General features: G+C 37.2%; 1 protein-coding gene across 1 annotated transcript in view; it reads left to right on the top strand.

Moving 5' to 3' along the window:
* The window catches only part of LOC104271100 (receptor-type tyrosine-protein phosphatase mu-like), a gene marked incomplete at both ends in the record, with an annotated part of 126,851 nt that overhangs the window by 55,565 nt on the left and 52,439 nt on the right, over positions 1 to 18,847 (top strand). Inside the window, 2 exons of the mRNA XM_009865679.1 lie at positions 5,260 to 5,392; positions 12,354 to 12,383. Coding sequence (XP_009863981.1) covers positions 5,260 to 5,392; positions 12,354 to 12,383 — 163 coding nt within the window. The remainder of the gene's footprint in view (positions 1 to 5,259; positions 5,393 to 12,353; positions 12,384 to 18,847) is intronic.

Here is an 18,847-nt window from a genome sequence, read left to right as displayed (position 1 = left end):
ACAATGAGAGAAGGAGAGACGGTTTTTGTTCAGTTTGGTAGAAGTCCATTGCTTTTACTGAAGCAGATTTTCATTGGTTTTGAAAAACAAGATAATGCTTGCACGTAAGGTAAAACAGTGAAACTTTGCTTGACTAGTTCCATCAGGAAGTAGTCTTAGCTTTCATTTTAATGAGGACTAGTTTTGCTCACACTTTTCTATCCATTTTCTATCCACCTACAGAAGCTTAATGTTTATGAAGTTTTGAGGCTGATCGATAACATGGCATTTGTGCCTTCTGAGTGAGAAAGAAAAGGGAAAGTTTCCACCCAAGAAAGTGGCAGGATTCATTTTGAGAAAAGCACGAATTATTCCTACAATACTAATACCAGACCTTTATATCTCTGATGAGAGCTAGATATTCTTCAGAGGAAAACTTTACCCAATCTTTTAACCTGTGGTACAGAAATAGAAAATTCACTGCATGAAGTAATTTAAGAGTTCACAGTATGACAGACGCTAAATATTAGCAACTAGAATATAATTCAGTTCTCAGTCTGAAAAGGAGGTAAGATGCCAAGAAGTGGCTGAGTAATGACTAAACTTCAGAAAAGGAGATTCCAGTATTAAGAAAAAGTTAACAGAGTAGGTGTGAGAGTCAAAAATAAGTGAAATAAAATCTTTAGATGTTTCATGGATACTACTTAAAAATATTATCACTGGGTCTTGCAGAGTACTGAAAAAAAGGGGACCCATGAGGGAAAGTCATAAATTAGGCCAGCTCAATGCCATTTTTTCTAAGTGAATTATAAAAAGATATTTCACATTTTAAATGCTGCTGTTGTGGGGAAAGCCAGAGAGAATGCACAATAAAAAAACAAAGTAAAAGGGAAATTGGAGTTGCTGAGCTTGATTAGAAAAGTAAATAACTAAGGATATATAACCAAACAATGTCACTGTCTCCTATTTTATTCAATGCAGGAAGCCTGTGGAAATACTTTGCAGGGTTTTGTAGCACCTTGGGGTTTATCTATATGTGTATCTCTGTTTTTCACTTCTGGCAGGAAGCACTCTAGTTTGTTCTCATCAAGTAAGGACTTTCCAAAGTTAGCACCTTAATCCTTTTTAAACTGGCAGGAAACATTTGCTTGTCCTTTTATTGTCTAAGCAGCTCCCTCGAGCTTTCCTGCACTCACTGCTCTTTGCTGACCTTTTGCTTTCCTAGAGGTGGACCACAGCATATGTGTCAGGTTGGCCTTGATTCTCCTGACTCGACTAGTCCAGGCAGTCTCAGTAAGAAAACAGAAACGAAGTTATTCTGCAATGCTTAAAGTCAGGATTCTGTGTGTGAGGGTAGAACCAACAGCTTAAAAGTAAAATGAATTTAAAAATAGAAAACAAATAAGTGATTAGGTCCAGTGCTCTGAGGAAAATGCAGTGGGCTTAGCTCAGCTGTTGGCAAAAATATGCAGTTCAGTCTGTCATTAAGACCAAGTATTTTACTAGAGATACAGAACTGCACTAGCCTTGTGGCTGTGTATTTTTAAAGGCTCTTGGGTGATCAAGGAATTAAAAAATTACTGTCAGACATATTGGTTGAAAGAACAATAATAAATAGAATAGAACACCAGGACTGTTAATACTATGATACAATAACATATAGTTAACACTATTTCTGTAGAGAAAGATTACATTTCACTTGACTTTTTAGTATGTATCAGTACAGCAGAGAGAAAAAAGAGAAATCACAGCATCATTCTCTTAGCCTTGCAGTAGTAATTTTCCAATTTTCAAAACATACAAACAAAAATAAAAGCACAAATTGACATTGTAGTTTATCGAGGGGCAAAATGAATTTCAGAACTATTGCCCCTACCTGCAGTAAGATCCTCTTACCACAGTTCGTCTTTCTCTCCATGGTACCAGTGCAATTCCTGTGCAGATTGTAAGTTAAAAGTTAAGAAGTAATTATGAAGTGAGAGACAAATATTATTCTGGATCAAAATCTGCCTATCAGACAGAGAACAGAAGTAAACTGCCAGCTTTTGTCATAGCTAATGCACTTAAGGGTTTAATATTACATGCTGTAAAGTATGTCTGTTAAATGCATGGAAGAGTCAGCACTGAGGCAGCAACTCTTGATTATGATGCTAGCTGATGTGAGTTAGCAGCATTCACACAGGACTGTGAAGAATTTAAGCTGAACAAAACCAAAGTGGATAAAGTAGTAGTACCAACTCAAATTTAAGTCTTGATAAATGCTATGTAACATTCAGCAGAGGTAAATTTGAATGACATTGAACTCATAAAGGGTTCAAAATTGAACACTGTACTGAAGAAAGGAGCGTAGCTTTCACTGTAAACAATGCACCAGAGACTTAGTCTGTGTCCATCTGATGTCAAAATAAAACCATACAGAATGTGAAGGGGGATAAAGAATGGGATAGGACACAAATTTTTTTTTAAATCCTGTCATAAGATAATGATGCATGTTAAAGGATAAATACTATTACATAAAATGAAGAAAGTTAATCCAGAATTTCTAATACTAAGAAACTCAAGGGGTGCTCAAGAACAGGGGAAGGTGGCAAATTTGGTTGATTTACTCAAGGAGATTTTGCAACCTACTGACACCAAGAAAGGCACAACATTCTTTCAGGGAATGAATGACATGGTGAATGGAACTAAAGGAGAATTGACATAATGCAAATATTTGGGGGTTAATAAAAACAACAACAACAACAGGAGAAGGACGTTTTAAAGGACATGTCAAACATGTTTCCAGTTTAAGATAACCTCTATGTCCATCATAGTGGGAAGCTTTATTCTGTTTTTAACTTGGGGTGACATTACATGCTCTTTTCTTAGACTATTTGGGATGATCCCTCAATAGTGCAATATGGGAGTTTCAGAGTCCTGATGGTAGGTTCCATATCTCTTCTTGTGTAGGCTTTCTTTGGAGACTTTGCAACAGTGATGGATTCCTCAGCTTTTCCATGACTCCCAAGGGGTAATGCTTTGTATCGTTGAAGGGATTTCATAAAGATGCACTCCGTGATATGCAGAAAATGTGTGTGCTCTGAATATGATTTTGAATACGATCTCCAATGCAAAGTGTAGATCTAGCTAGTTCCAGTGAACTGAGGACCCGGTGCTACCTAGGAGAGACATGCCACTGAGGTAAAACACACTGGGTAGCTGAACGTTCTATGTGAAAATGTGGCAAGGCTGCCTTTGCTTACTTTTAGCATTTAGCATTCATCATTGCAAAACTAGCAGTGGAAGCCTTAATAGAAGGTATGAAACCACAAGGCAGAATTTGATTTTTAGAAGGCATTACCAATGACTATTCCAGTAGAGTGAGGTAGCCTGAATGAGATAATAAGAAGTAGACTGTGGAACAAACCAGTCTTAGAAATTACATCTAAAGAGATATTGCTTGTTGTGCATTCTTCCCTGCTTGGGTTTTAGATTTAAAAGAGGATTGTGCAGTCCTTATCAAATCTTACCATTTGCATCATACTTGATTCACTGCTTCCTGTTTGCCAAGTTCCACACAAGAGATGCCTTTTGCACAAAGATACTCTGGATGTCTTCTAAATATCTGCTACACTTCTGAGTGCCATGCAGATTATAGCAGTATGGAATTTAACATAATCATTTCTATATGAAAATAAAAATAGAGCTGTTTATAGCAGAATTTTATATATCTGCACTCAAGAAAATACAGAATCAGATTCTACTACCTTTACTCATACAAAGGAAGAATATTATTAATTTGGAATTGTACTGTGTGTTAGCAATATAATGTATTGCTATCAAAGTAATATTCTGGCAAGACTAGGCACAGAGACAGACAGCAGATCATCTTCTCTGACTTGGCACTGACACAAAGTACCATGGCCAGAATTTTCCAAAGAACCTGGTTCCTGCAGTTAGCTCTAGATATATTTTGATTAAAGGTTATCACTCTTTTCCAGCAGCAATACAAATTGGCAGGTTTTCTTGGCATTCCTCCTCGTAAAGAGTTTTGAAGATGTAGGCCAAAAATGTAACTTTGGGCACTCAGAAGTATTCACCATCTCAGAGTTACAGAAGTAACATCGGAAACGTTTATGTTATACTTTTCAGAACATATCTCTGCATGTGAATTGATCACTAATTTGCTTTCTTTCAAAAAAAATGAAGTGGAGAAACAAGTCAAATATAACTGATGCTTTCAAAATCCTCTGAGGAACTCAGACAGTGAAGTAAGAATGTTTCAAATAAAATATTGCACTTCCCTTAGGCTTTACTCTTCCTTCGCCCTTCCTAAAAAAGCTACAGCAAGAAAGTGATCCATAAATCCCTGTGTGCACTTTATGGCATGGTGCCTCAAATGATGAATGCTGCCATGTTTTGAATAGAAAAAAAAAGAAGTCCATAAAAAAAATAAATCTGTTTAGTGAATTGAATGTTGCTTCCTTAACATTTTTCATCCTGCATTCATTTAGTAGAGGAAATGGATATTTCATCAGACATGGATTTGACGTTCCATCACATTATACAGTAAACAGCACAAACGATGTTATTTTTTTAAATGGAGAAGCTGGAAGAGCTAAGACAGTAGCTGCTGTAAGGCACTGGTTATCTCATTTAAACAGATATTAAGTGTGGGTGCCAGTGGTGTGATCATCAGCTGCTTCCCACTTTGTGAATAAATTGCTTAGGAATCTTTTTGCCTACCAGATGTGACCTAGATTTAGATTTCCAAAGGCAAAAAAAAAAAAAAAGGTCTATTGTGTAAAAAACAATTGTGGATAAAATGCATGGTAAATGAGCTTATCTCACTTTTCCAGGTGTTTAAGCTAATGTGTTATGGAATTACAGCTTCATTTATGAAAAATAATTGAGGAAAATGTTCCAGCAAATCAAATTTGGACAAAGGCTTAAGATAGTTATTGTGTTGTTAGCAAGTTTCTAAATGGCAGAAAGAAAAGGGAGCCAGCACAGATAATAAAAATATAGAAATGTGTGAATCTGTGAAGAGGCTCTTAGAAAAGGGTCAAGGCTGGCAGTGGTATCCCACCTGTGTTGTGGTCTTGCAAAATGTCATGGAACAATATGAAGAATTATGTTCCTATCAGTGTATAAGAAAGCGGAATTTTTTCTTAAAATATCAGGCATTGATATCTATTTGCCCTGGATAAGACTAATGACATTGGTAGGTTAAATGTATACACACTGAAAGAATAACATGCTTATTCTTTTTCTTGTCTTTTCCTTTTACTGATAACATAGGGGCTGCCACTCGAAAACCGGACCCGGAGCCTGAAAAGCAGACCGACCATACTGTTAAAATTGCAGGAGTCATTGCAGGCATCTTACTATTCGTCATTATATTTCTGGGCATTGTGTTGGCAATGAAGAAAAGGTGAGCAATTAGTAGATGTTTTCTATGTCCATATTCATATCACGGCATCTCCTACAGCAGTTCTCAGTTTGCCATTGGCAAACCTATCCAGCTACCTTTGTGCCCTTTGCCACAGAGTTTAGGGAGTACTGCTGCTCCCTCCTACCCTGAAAGCTTTGTCTTATCCCACAGGTTTTCTGTGAATTAACGTTTGTGGCTTTGTTATAGAAGAAAAACAACTCAAAATTAATGGTTTTAGCACTTCATGCTTTAGTACTGCATGATGGACTGTATTCATAGAACAGTATCTCTGTCCTGGAAGTGTGAGTCTCCACTCTATTTAACAGATCAGATGAAAGTTAGATGTAGTTTCATTTGTGAATATAAAAGAAATCCTCAGTGAAATAGAAAGTAGAGCTAAGGTAATTTGTCCTAAGAATGGGGTCTCTATGGTTCTACATAAACTTTATTCTCTGAAAACAAATTAAAATGTTACAGTGGAGCTGAACATTTCCAAATGCTGGTTCAACACGCACAGACATTGAGATTGTTTTGCTTTGAGTATCGTTTGAAAACTGCTTTTAAACATGGTTGCCTTTCTCAACACTGTCAAAGGAAAAATAATAAAGGGAAGAATTATCTGGTAGGTGGCAAGGGTGAGAAAGAAGTCCATATGACAACAAAAGCTAAGTCTAGATTGGGAGAAATTCATCAGCAAATAGAATTAAGGTTTTAGATTGTATCCTGAGCAATGTGAGAACTGCGGCTATAGAGGTGGGGTTGGAAGTGTAAAGAGACTGAGTCACAAATTTTCCATCCACATCTACCAGAGTCTTCTTACTGTCCCATAACCCGTCACCTCCTTGCCACTCACCCTGTGTTATCCCCTTTTCTTCCTTTGAGACCAATCTTGGCCTGATTTTGCTCATCCCAACACTCTGTGATTTAATTTTATGTTAACTAGTTTGGCAGGTCTGGGGTAGTCCAAACCCCTGAGCTGCCTGAAATTTTGCCAGAATTTGAACAGCGGAGGTGCACAGCCAAGGAGGCAGCTGCCTGACAGTGCCTCAGGGCAGGCAACAGAAGTAGCTGCTTTTCACTCTCCGTGAAGACAGAAGCAGGGCCATGAGTTAGAAGGGCTCTAGGCAGAGAAAAGTGAGCTCTGCGCAGGGCTGAGAGCTAGGTCAGGACACGAGGTAGGTAAAGCAGGCAAAAGCTGCCATACAGAAGAGATTGAAACTTAAGCCACAGGGTAAGTCTGACTGGGGCAACAAAATTGACCCGGTAATCAAATCTTCTTGATAAAGTACAGTGTAGCAGAGTTAAAATCTCTTCCAACTTTGCAGTACTTTTTTCTTCCCACTTCTGATTTCTTGCATCATTCATACCTTCAATTTTAACAGCTGAACTCCCAAATGCCTCCCTAGGGCCAGACACAGCACTTGGCATGCAGGGAGGAGGGCTTCTCACATTGTCTGGCCAATCCTTCACACAGTTCCTGACCAGCACTCATCACTCTCTCTCTAGAGTTCTGAGCCTCTGCTTAGGCATTTACACCAGAGGTAGAATGTATACACCCAAGGGAGACAAGCTCTTCTTAATCTTGAAGGGAGAGCATTGCAAAATGGTCCAAATAGTTTCAAAGTAAATAAGGTATCAGGGTCTCTGGCTAAATGGACGCTCTACCAGCTCTTGCTTCGTTCTCTAGGGAAAAGCTCTTTGATAATCTAATTGTTGCAGGCAGAAAGGCTTGAATTCTAAGTGTTTACGTGTTAATGTAGAAGGATACTTGATTTCTTCTCCCTGGCACAACACACTAATTATTATTCATAGTAATTCTGTTCTCAGAAGAAAAGTGCATTATGTGAGCTTCTTTGGGGTTTGGAATAAATCTCCTTGTGACAGAGATGAAACTACTGAAAGTACAAGCCCAGGAACTCTGTTACCAAATACATACAATTTGATTGTGTAGTATGGAAGAAATGATACTGGTAACTTAAATGTATCCCAGAATGATGCTGCAGCCTTGAACAAAACAAACTGAAATGAGTTGAAGTGAATATTAAAAAGTAAGAGTGGTTCATCTGTGTAACAGGATGTGACTAGGCTTTAATGAGGATTTCAGGAGGTAGGTATATTGTGTCCCAGACCTCTAAAGCAGATGCTGTAGCGTAGAAGGTCTTGAATACTCTCAACTTAAGCAAAGATGAACTGATTATTCAGTAGGTTGTTATTGGTGCATTAATTCATTATGCTGCCTAGGGCCCCTGTGGTTTCACCTTGGTTCAGTTACTGTGTATACATTATGCATTTGAAGAAAGTGTATAAATCATTCTGCAAACTTAGTATAAGGGTAGTGGTTCTGCAGTTTTACGATACTTCAGGTGCTACTTTGTGAAAGAAAATTACCAAATTAGTGTGTTGTTCAACTACTGCACTTGATCATTTTATTTCATTTACTGTATCAGGAGTTTAACTGGAGGAAAGATTTGAGTGAAAAGTAGAATAGCACCTTGTAATTAAGTGGCACCTTTTCCTGGAAAACAACTTTCTTCCCTGCACTGTTATGTGCACACTCTGTGGACTGCAATGATAGGTTTCACCACACTGAGACTACATACTCTGAAACCTGAAACTTGTCTTGCGTGAAGCTGGCTATAGCAATATCCCGTTCACACTCTACTATCCCAAGGCATATATTGTCTATTATTCATTCTTCCATGGAAATGAGTCCTTGTAGACTTGATCTCAAGATCTCAGTAGTAGATAAAATTTACTCTGTCTCTGGGGCTTCACAGTGCTTAATTAACTTAATTTCAAACCGTTTCTTTCCATTGTCAAGAGATTTGGAGAGCAGTTTTACTGTACTTCATAACCATGCCGTTGTCCAACATACTCCCTTAATAGCCACACATTTCATCCAGCAACCGTTCTTTACTTGGTTGGTGCCAGGCACCGCAGATTTTCACAGATCAGCCTCTTTGACTTTAATTCAGGAGCAAAGTGGACAAGACCAACATTCAAAGCAGAGTTTTCAGTGCAGCACAGATGTGCTTTGATTGTGGTCATTATCAAAGCAGAAAGTAGTTCCACAAATATCAGTAGTCATTGGACATCATTCATTTCACTCTATAATGGTCTGCTGTAGTTACATTGTCAACTGGGTCATGGAGAGATTAGGTGGCCTACAAATTCAGTGTCTGGTATGGAGTCACTAGTGAGAGTAGGAACATCACAAAGACTAAAACATTTCTGTGTGGACACTCAGTCCTTGTCTAAAGTAAATGAGGTCTGTGTGCTTGTCACTTGGGTCAGGGGAAGACTGTTACTGTTTTCCTGTTTTCCTCCTTGCTTGATTGTTAAGAGTTCTTTACCTGTTCTGTTCTATCTTTCCTTTATCCATTCAACCACATCCCTCTTAAGGATGTGATGTAGTGTAGACTGGGAACCTGCAAGCTATTCCTTATGCCAATATGGTCATAATAATAAGATGATTCTTCTCTTTGAAGTCAGAATAATGCCAGTAGGCTTTCCTCTCCTCAGCCGTGCTCTGAATCTCTCACGTAAGAGTTAACACAAACTCGGTAGAAACCAATAGCTGTGTTTCCACAATATCACTCCACAATAAAGTGGATTTTGAATTTGATCCTGAATATTAAATTTCAGGCAAGGCCCTTGATCTCTGCCAGTCTTTGAAATACTTGCATAGGACTTTATAAAATAATAAAAAAATAAAAAAATAAAAAAATAAAAAATGCAGCAAGGAACTTCACCTTTTGGTCAACCTAAAGTAGAGCAGTGAAGATGAGAGAACTATTCTCACAACCTTTGGAAAAGCAGTAGCAGTTAAATCAAGACTTGGAAAAATCAGAACTTGCTGCTTTGTTCTTTTATCTTCTTTTATTTTTTCATATCCTATTTCAGCTGAGTTTAAAAAAAACATGTAGAAGTTGATAAATTAGATTTATTGGTCCAAGTTTTGCTTCAAAGTACATGTGTATTTGGGGCAGCTATTTCTTTTGTGGCTACCATGTTACTGCTGTGGTGGGAGTGCAGTAAGGAAACAGTTATTAAAATTTGACTACATTGGCTTCTGCTTCAGCTGTAGAACAGAGTTTTTCTGATCATTGCGTTGGTCCATAGAAAGGTTATTTTCTTTTGCCTATCTTTGGTTTCTTGTTTTCAGCTGCCTCTATGCCTGAGCCTTCAAGTATTTTCTTACTTGTAATTGTGGCATCTATTTTACTCAGAGATCCTGGTTCTTGGCAGTGGCTGAGGAGGCCTTTTGCCCTTGGTGGAGCTGGGCTGCAAATGCGTTGGTCTCATTCCCTGATAGCAAATCAGGCATTCAGTTGTACAACTTTGGCAACAATTTCAAGCAGTTAGAATAGAAATTGGAGATAATAGGGCTGAAGGAAAACTCCAGCCTTCTCCCTGTACTACCCCTGAACCTTGTTTTTCCCTCTAGGCCAGCTGCAAAAGAGAGAGGATGAACGAAATCACTGTGATAATTATACAGTTCCAGAAGCATCCACTTCTAGTGGGACAATACTCCTGTGGCCAGCTGCATTGGTTTTGATAAATTTTATAGTGGGGAGTTAGTCTACAAGTGGTATTTGTGAAATTTATTTATATCTTCAGTCCTCCAGGATATAAAAGTGCTTTATGTTATCACTATACATAGAAACAGTTTATTGACATAGAATAACATCTTTAGTGGGAAATGACTGAAGAGCCATACACAGAAGAAAATTTGGCCAAGGTTGGCCAAAATCTTTGGGTCGCTCTCTTTAATAGAAAAAGGCTTTTCTTGCACAGAGAGAGAGAAAGTTTATATACATTATGTAGGATGTAAAATGGAACTTGTCCATATTTCTTAATAAAGCTAAATTTTTTCAGTTATGAATGGTGCTTTTGCATGTGGCCTGAGGACTCACAAGTCTTAAACTTCCCGTTCCTGTGGGTTTTTAACTTACTCTTTTTACCTGTTTTCTTCAGTGTCTGGTATTCTTGAGAGTCAAAACCCACAGTGCTCTTTTTCAAGGAGTTTCATAAAAATAAGTGGAGCTTGAGACTTCTAATTTTTCTCATTGTATAGAAATTTTAAATGGGACATTTGCACAAATTAAAGCTCCTGGATTTTCAGCATTTTTTTAATAGGGAATAATTTATCTCTATAAAATATGTGGCAGAATTCTGCATGTAAGTAGCAGCAGTGCTTCACTGATTAATTGTATTTATTGTTGTTTCTCAAATTATTATACATCTTTTCGAAGTATGAGAACATTTATACTAATTACATTAAATCTCTGTCATGGCAACATATGGCAAGAAGCAGGGCTGGCAGTGTCATGAGATTCTAAATGAAAGTGAGAGAAAGAGTAATTCTGAAAAGGGGGATATAATTATGACTGAACCAGAAAACAGCCCTTTGCTAACAGAGCAGGTGAACTGATCTGTTTTGACAAGACCTGATCCTGTGCTCCTTACTGAAGGCAATGGAGTATGTGCTGGTGGAAGAAACATATAACTGTTGGCAGCTTTCCGCTTACTCCACTCTTAGGTATCTTGTAAAAGTCAACTTTAACAGATGTGCATTTTTGCAGATGTGCCACGTGATTAAATATTCAGTATCTAGCCTCTTGTGTTTGAACAATACTGTTTGCATCACAAAATGGGAATAGAAACTGGGAAATATTTCCAACAGCATCTTCACACAAAGAAGATGAGAGAGAAAATTTGATGAAAGCCTATTTTTCAAAGGGATGCCTGAAGCATGTAGCTAGAGGCAAGTTAACGTTAGTTATAGTCCTCTGCAAGGCCTGTTTACATGTTTCCTCTGTAGTCAAAGGGCTGTATGCATGTGCTCTAAAAATTACAAATGCCTACATGGTTCATCTCAGTCTTTTATCTTACCAACATTTGAACGCTGCTTGACATTATGCTCAGAGATGTTCTAAGATCTCTAGCCTCTTTTTAATTGCAGTCAATATGTGGAATTCATTTAGGTTGGAGCTTGCCCTTTTGGAGAGTTGCCATCCCGCTCGTAGCTGAGGGAGGGAGAGATGTAAAGTGGACGAGCATAGCGGAAGGGCTTCCATGCTTTGTGTTCATGCAGATCATGTCCGGGTGGAGGATCTGGCTCTGCAAGAGGTGATGTAGGAAGGACTAACAGGGTCCGCATTTCTCAAGACAGCAGTGCTAGGTCTCCAGCTTGTTCTTTGTGACATTCACATGGGCAGAAATAACAAAGATGCAGGATCAGTTCTTATTTTTGCATCTGCCACGTAGGGAAAAACCACCAGAATAATTTTAGACAGCAAGAATAGCCTTTTTACTTGCATGGCAAGAAGTTGCTGGGGTTTTTTTCGGAATTTAAATGGTTATTTAAAAAGCTGAGATATTAGAAAAGCTGTAGCCATTGATTTTTTTCCCTCTGGAAACAAATTCTAGTGCTGTCAATGACAGAACTGATTTATTTAAATAAAGAAAGGGATGTCCAAAGATTCTACAGTATTATGACAGGAAGAGAAGCTGCTTAGTATGTATCCTGAAATTCTGTATTGTTTGACTTTTAACATCATGTTGGAAGTTCCATATTCTTACTCCTAATGCAGTTGAGGTGTAATTGGAGGTGTTTTATCACTTTAGTCAGGAGTGTATGTGTAGTATATGCAGGGATAAACGTACTTTAATTTCTAACGTTGCTTAGATAGTAGGTGTTTTTTAAGACAGTTTGTTTTAACAGTTGGAGATGCATTATGTGTTGTATTGCTTAAAGTTTTATGGAGATTGGATGTGTCATCTGTCTGTTCTGGACATGTTGCATGTTGTGCCCAGATACGCATTCTTGCTACCTTTCATTTGTGTCACCAGTTCTGGTCTCAGTTTCATCTTGATTTTTCATACATTAATATTTGGCTTTTCTTTCCTTCCATTTCATCTTTTCCACCACTGCCTAATCCTTCCACCATCATGGCAGAAGAAGCTATCACTCCTACACTTATTACCTGTAAGTAACTTCTTTGTCATCAGAGACGCACTTTCTGCCATGTTGTTCCATGCATAAGTAGTGAATGCTAATATTGAAAGTTCCTTTATGAAAACGAACTTTGTAAAGTTTTACCAAGATAAAAACAACATGGTCAATAATGTGATGAAATACTTAGCTATATAGCAGTTTCTTATGCCTCATACTGTGCATTAGAGCCCTTTGAATATCATTATGTAACAAACTTTCTTAATTGAAAGTGGTAGATATAAATATCACTACCGTGTCTATGAAAAATTTAATTTTATGCCTAAGTGACTTACCTTTAGAATTTATTTAGTGGTTTCTTTCTCATTTGTTCTGTTAGAAAATATAGTATTGGTTAGACATGCACAAGCATTTCCATTTGTTGCTGTGTACATATTACTACTTTTTCATGAGTAATGATCGCGCACAAACATCATGAGTTTTACCATTACTGGAGTGAATTTCAAAGGAGAGCACGCTAAAAAATGAGGGCGAGATGAAGCATAACTTCCAGTAAGTAGTAACTTTTCATTTTGATACCATCCTTAGTGATACCATTATATGATTTTTATTTACCGAAAGCCTTTGTTTCGTTCCGTGTTGTCAGCAGGTGATGAATGGGAAGGGTTCTTCCATGAATTTAGCAAATCGCTTTCTCAGGCTCTTCACCTTTATTTGCTTCCCAGGTAAAAGGAGTTCATGGAAGTTTTAGGATTAGCAAAATAATAGGCATCTCAGTGACAAAAATGAGATGCATTTAAGCCCTTTTAATCTTATTGGCTACCAGCAAAAATGAGGTGTCCGTTAGATATCTGGCTTCTTAAAGTGCAGGTTTAAAAGTCATGGGGAAATTAGGAGGCATTTTTGTATAGTTACAGAAAATGGAGTATTACTGGCATGACACAGACTGTAGCACTAGTTTTCAGGTACGCTTTTGAAAGGAACACATTCAGTAATGTTTTTATTTAAAACTAATATTGAGTTTCCCGTGTTCCTTTTTAGTTGCTCTTCAAACTTTTTAAATAAATATTTTTCAATTAGTACTTTGAAAAAAACATCCAACATTGATTTAAAGAATTTATGGAAGAATTAGTGAACATTTTCTAACTTGAAAACTTGGTGAGCAATGATGAATTAAAGCAAATAAAATTTAAACGTCTTAGTTGAAATGAACCTGAGACTTCTGAATATACAGAATATACTGCTCATTTACTTTGCAATTCAGATTTCATATTACATTATTTGACATTTTACATATAGTGCAATTTTTATTAAACTGTTATTCAAAGTTCTGTATTAATATGAAGGTCAGAAAGAATAGATACAATATTTCAAAATTTGTTTTTGTTCCTGAGATGTAAAGACTACATTTTCCATGAAATAGACCGTCTAAAAAAAATTAATTTGGGACTTATTTAAATATTATCTTTAAAATATCAAAAGAGTAAGTCATATAGTAAATCATATAATACATTGTTGCCATAAGAAGTAAATATATTAAAATTAATACTTTAATGTAATTCAAGTCCCAAGGCTAAGACAAAAAACAAATTTGAAACAAATGGAACGCTAAATGAAGCACTGTTTCACTATTCAAAGAACTTACGTTTTATCTTTTTTATTATTGTGTCTACTGACAATGGAAAATATGTGAATTGAAATATTTCTCGAAGTTTTAAAATCAGGTTTTTTCCCCAGTTTTGCAATCATAGAAACTGTTACTAGTGGGTGCAGTAGGGCTTCTCTTGATTCTATGGAATGCTCTCACAGTGGCTTCAAGAAAAGACCTGGGTTTTTTAGTGCAATAAAAATTCAATAACTTTCTATTTGAGTACATTAACTATTCCAAATGAAATTATGTGATCTTGAGTTTGTGTTGTTTTGATCCTTATCTGGTAAAAAAAAGGGAAGTAAGAGCCTTGAAGAGCAGACAAGATCAGCCTCCAATAGGCAGAAATATTTTGGGTCTAATTCTCCACCTGTTTACGTGCCATGCAGTTTCACCGAAATTGGTGGAAATCTTAGATTAACGCAGGATTTATTATAGTTTTATTTTTAGCTGAGGAAGTTGGTATGGATTGTAAAATGTTCTATATTTTGAGAAGCATAATTTGAAGTACTCTGCCATTGCTAATTTACCAGTCCTATACTGAGTATCATATTCAAATTTACTGATTAGTCATTGTAAATGCAAGCTGTAGCATCCAAGGGAGCATCTATGCACTGAAATAGTTACTATTGTCTTGTGTGCTGCCTTCCTTATGTGCTGTGGGCTCCTTTTCCCTAGTAGACTCTAATCTCTGCCACTTCTAGATCCATCCTAAATTAAAATTAAAAAAGAAAAAATTGGCAGATGCCTAGAGCTGCGGATGAATCATCAGAGGTGGACCTACAGCTGTGCATATTTGGCAGAGAATTATTTCCATTTTATCCTGTCTTTACTAGTTAGCCAGTCAAGAGATGCTATAGAAAAGAAGTTGAGTACTGCTATTGAGAATTATACATTTTTTTCAATGTGCTTAAGTACCTCTGCCATCGCCTTTTCTCCCACTCTTGCTTTCCTGAGACTTTTATGCTTTTTTTACCTTTCACCTCAGTCAGGCAGCAGTTTATATTTATTTATTTTTTGCCTGGCCATAGTTAGTTCTTTTGTTCTTAGTATTAGAGCAAATTTAATATTGCTTGTTAACTCTGCAGCAGGTCTTTTGACTTTGCAGTTGATTTCAGTTGGGAAAAAAGAACGGAGGACTGTCTTGTTAGTGACACTTGTAACGACTGGTGTCCTCAGCATGGCAGCCAGTACTGGCACGACTGCTTTCTTAACCCTTAACAGTGGTTTCTGGATAATTCCAGGAAGTATGCAGTCATCACATATAAAGCTTTTGTAGTAATTTGAAAATAGTGAGAGAGGTTAGAAACAGGCCTGTATTCTCAACTGCAGCTGCCCCTGGAACTAGGATAAGTTCATCAGTTTGTCTTGTATATGGAGGAGAGCACTGAGCAGAAAAACATGAATGTGTTTGAACTGTTTGATGTGTTTGATCTGTTAGACTACATCTGTGATCTCATCTGAAGCTTTAAATATGCATGGTTACATAGGCTTGTATTATAGAAGCGTGTAACCCAATATAAACATAGACTGTATTGTCCTGTAAGCTAGACTTCAATGGTTTGGGGGTACCCCATGAGTTTTGTTGCATCTGGCAAAGTCTAGAATATCACCATACTAATATCTTTGCATAATATGCAGTGTCCAAGATAGCATGGAGGGTGTTTTACTAAATAGCCATCTCTGAAAAATACATTTGTTGTCTATATGCCATGTATACGTACACGTACAGAGGTACAATGTCTAGCTTTCATGTGGAGATACTAAGCAAACTCAGAAGTAATTTTTTATTTTTAATTAAAAACAACACATAATTTAAAAAAATATATCAGAAGTTATTATTTCTTATACTGATTCTATGTGTCTTCTGATTCTTTTGAATGTGATTGTATTGCTTTATAGCCACTGCTTGTGTTCCCATTTCTCTGTAGAAAAGATTGTAAATAATTCTTAACACTCAGACCACCAGTAAGTAGATCTTTCTTTTTATTTTATTTTATTAGTTGTTTCTGAAATGCGTGAGGCCCACCCCCAGGGCAGTGATCTGACTATATGAAATAACTTTCTTGAGGTGCAACAGAGATCAGATCATTCATGTGGAGGAATAGCTCTGCTTTGGTTCATCTTTTATGGGCATGTTTAGATGCTCATTCCAAGTTACTTTTCTAATATCTATGCATAGGGAACCCATAGTCATTTTTGAAGTTTTTGAGACTTTTCTAAACGTCATTAGCCCAGATATGTTCAGTGAGAAACTATAATCTGTAATGTGCTGCAAATAAATGGTAGTACAGTGAGAGTGAGGTGAAGTATCAGAAGTGATTGATTGCTGTGCTGGTCACACAATCACACTCAGTTACTGTTCTTGCTCCCTCGGTGTCAAGCAGTAAATTTGGAGAGGAGCTGGGACTGGAGATTCTTCTGTCCTTAAAGGGACAGTTTCAGTTTACACTGCTTGTTTTTGAAGATACCAGACATGTAGTGTGAGAACCAATGTGGTTGCAGGGAAAATAAATGCTTGTGCAGTCTGGAGATGTCTTGGTTCTTTCCACATTAATAAAACTTTGTCTTGCTTTTCTAAACTTATACACAGGGATTCAAATGGAATACTGAGATTGCTTTTAGAAATTGTGTATTCCATGTACGCCTGTAGGATAAACATGAAAGCCTGTCCTTTTATATGTAACACTGAGATATAATATGCACATTCAGATGTGGAAGAGAGGATAAGGACAGGTATGTTGTTAAAGAAGTTTTCTTTGTGTTTGAGTATTTGTATTGCTGTCTCATATTGAGTCTAGTTCAGTTAACGTTAACATTTTACCAGGGTGGACTGTCTTCTCTACAACACTGTGGACTGACTATATTCCTCACTTAGCCTGTTGACATTGTTTGTCATTCTAGGCACTGATATTTTGACATCCTCTACCATCACTGTTGAATTAGACTTTCAAAAAGAGTATGAGGTGAATCATTCTCATTTCCCTTAAGACTTTTCCCTCAGCGAAAAGGTGCAATTGCTGTGTTTTTTAATCTGAAATTTGTGTATACAAAGATAGCTCAAAACTGACTTCAAATTCTTTCATTTTAAATACCCAAATATAAAGGAGAGGTGTTTCTTTTCTTTTGATATTAGTATTTGTTGTCTAAGAGGGATAATGACGTTGGAAACTAACTTTGTCTAAACCCCAAAACTGCCATTACACTTTATGTGACTGTAAATCTGTTAATAGTAAAGAAGCTATACTGCATATTAAGACCAAAACTTACTTCATAATTTATGTTGCTAAAGGCCTGTGTTTTTTCTAAAAGATTGAAGCATTAGTTTTCAAAATGGCTTAATGAAATATTGAACTGATCAACAGAAGATGTCTGAAGTGGTGGAACTGGAAGGAATAAGGTGAATGTCGCATTACATATCTCCTGGACTCAAGGGCAATCAGGAGAAAAATGCTTAAAGAAAAATGGGTAGAAAAAAATCAGATGGTGAATCTAGCTTTAAGAATTCTTTGCTCCAGTAAACCACGGGCTTAATCACTTCCGTAACACAGTTCAGAACAACTGTAACAAGATGTTCATGTCTGTTGAATGATGTCAGCACAGAGCACTGAGGTGTTGTAGCCATTAGTATTGCAACAACTTCTATTGACTGCTTTTATTTTTGTTTGAGCTTCTTATCTGTAATCTTTTCTCTGACCTCTGAATCCCACGGGAGATGCTTTGGCTGAAATACCTTTGTTAAGCCTATCTGCAGGGATTATGACCAGGTTAATGATAATCCACCTCAGGGTAGCATCTGTCAATGTTCACTCTTAATTTCACAATGAAAATGTTCTAATCTTGGCTCCTTTTCCTCCTCCTTTGCATTTCCTTTCTTATCTACGATATTCCATGAGCTCCCTCAAAGCCTAGGCTGCCAGATCTCTGGAGGAAAGAACAGTGACCGTTTGTTTTCTGTAGAGCCTAACTAACCAAAATCATTATTCATCTCCAAATTTTCTTTACGTAGTTTTTCTTGGTCATTGTTTTCCTACAATGAATTATCTAACTCTGGCATAGGAGAATAAGGAACCATACCTCAGCTGTTTTCTTCTGCCACTCTGGGTCACTCTGGCCCTCTGCTTCCATTTGTGAGAGTCTGGGCAAGGATTCTATCTGATTAGGGTCCTTCCTAATTTCAGGGTAATAGCCCGCATGGAAAACATAGCTTGGGAGATTGCATCAGCTGTGAAATTACACCTCACAAAAACTGATCAAGCAAGGAAACAGAGGAACGGACTGTTCTCTATTCTTAAAAACCCAGCAAAGCCTGGCATTTCATCAGTCCCAGACACTCTGCTGCAAAAAGAAAATCTTTTACAAGAATTTTCATAGATATTAGAATCATGTCTATATTTCATTTACAAGTGTGCAAGAAAGGTTTTATTATTCCTGTTATTACTAATCTTATTAGATTGTAACTTTTAGTGCATGCTACAGAGAGAAATCTGTAGGACTGTCAGAAAGGTCTTGCATCATTCTGTTAGTTCCTGTGCCAACCAGACAGCAGCAGCGATAAAAAGGTAGTAGTTGGAGCAGAGCAGACTTTTGTACGGCTTGTGCCACCTGCTCTTGTGGGTAGTAAGCTGGTGAACGTAAAGAAGCATATTTATTTTTCTTTTCAGCAGCTGAAGCTCAGGACTACTTTTGCATTCGATCTGAGATCCCTGGCTGAGACATTGAACAAATGCGTAGGGGTATCTAAATTATACTCAGTTCACCTGGAGAGGGAGTTTGCTTCCCGCCTTCTTTCTCATTCCCTGATTCTTCTGATCATGAAGATACAAGTTAGAGCTACCAGAGGCATCTC

Source organism: Apaloderma vittatum, unplaced genomic scaffold (assembly GCF_000703405.1).
Source record: "Apaloderma vittatum isolate BGI_N311 unplaced genomic scaffold, ASM70340v1 scaffold743, whole genome shotgun sequence".
NCBI classification, from domain to species: domain Eukaryota; kingdom Metazoa; phylum Chordata; class Aves; order Trogoniformes; family Trogonidae; genus Apaloderma; species Apaloderma vittatum.
This window is presented reverse-complemented; position numbering and strand designations above follow the sequence as displayed.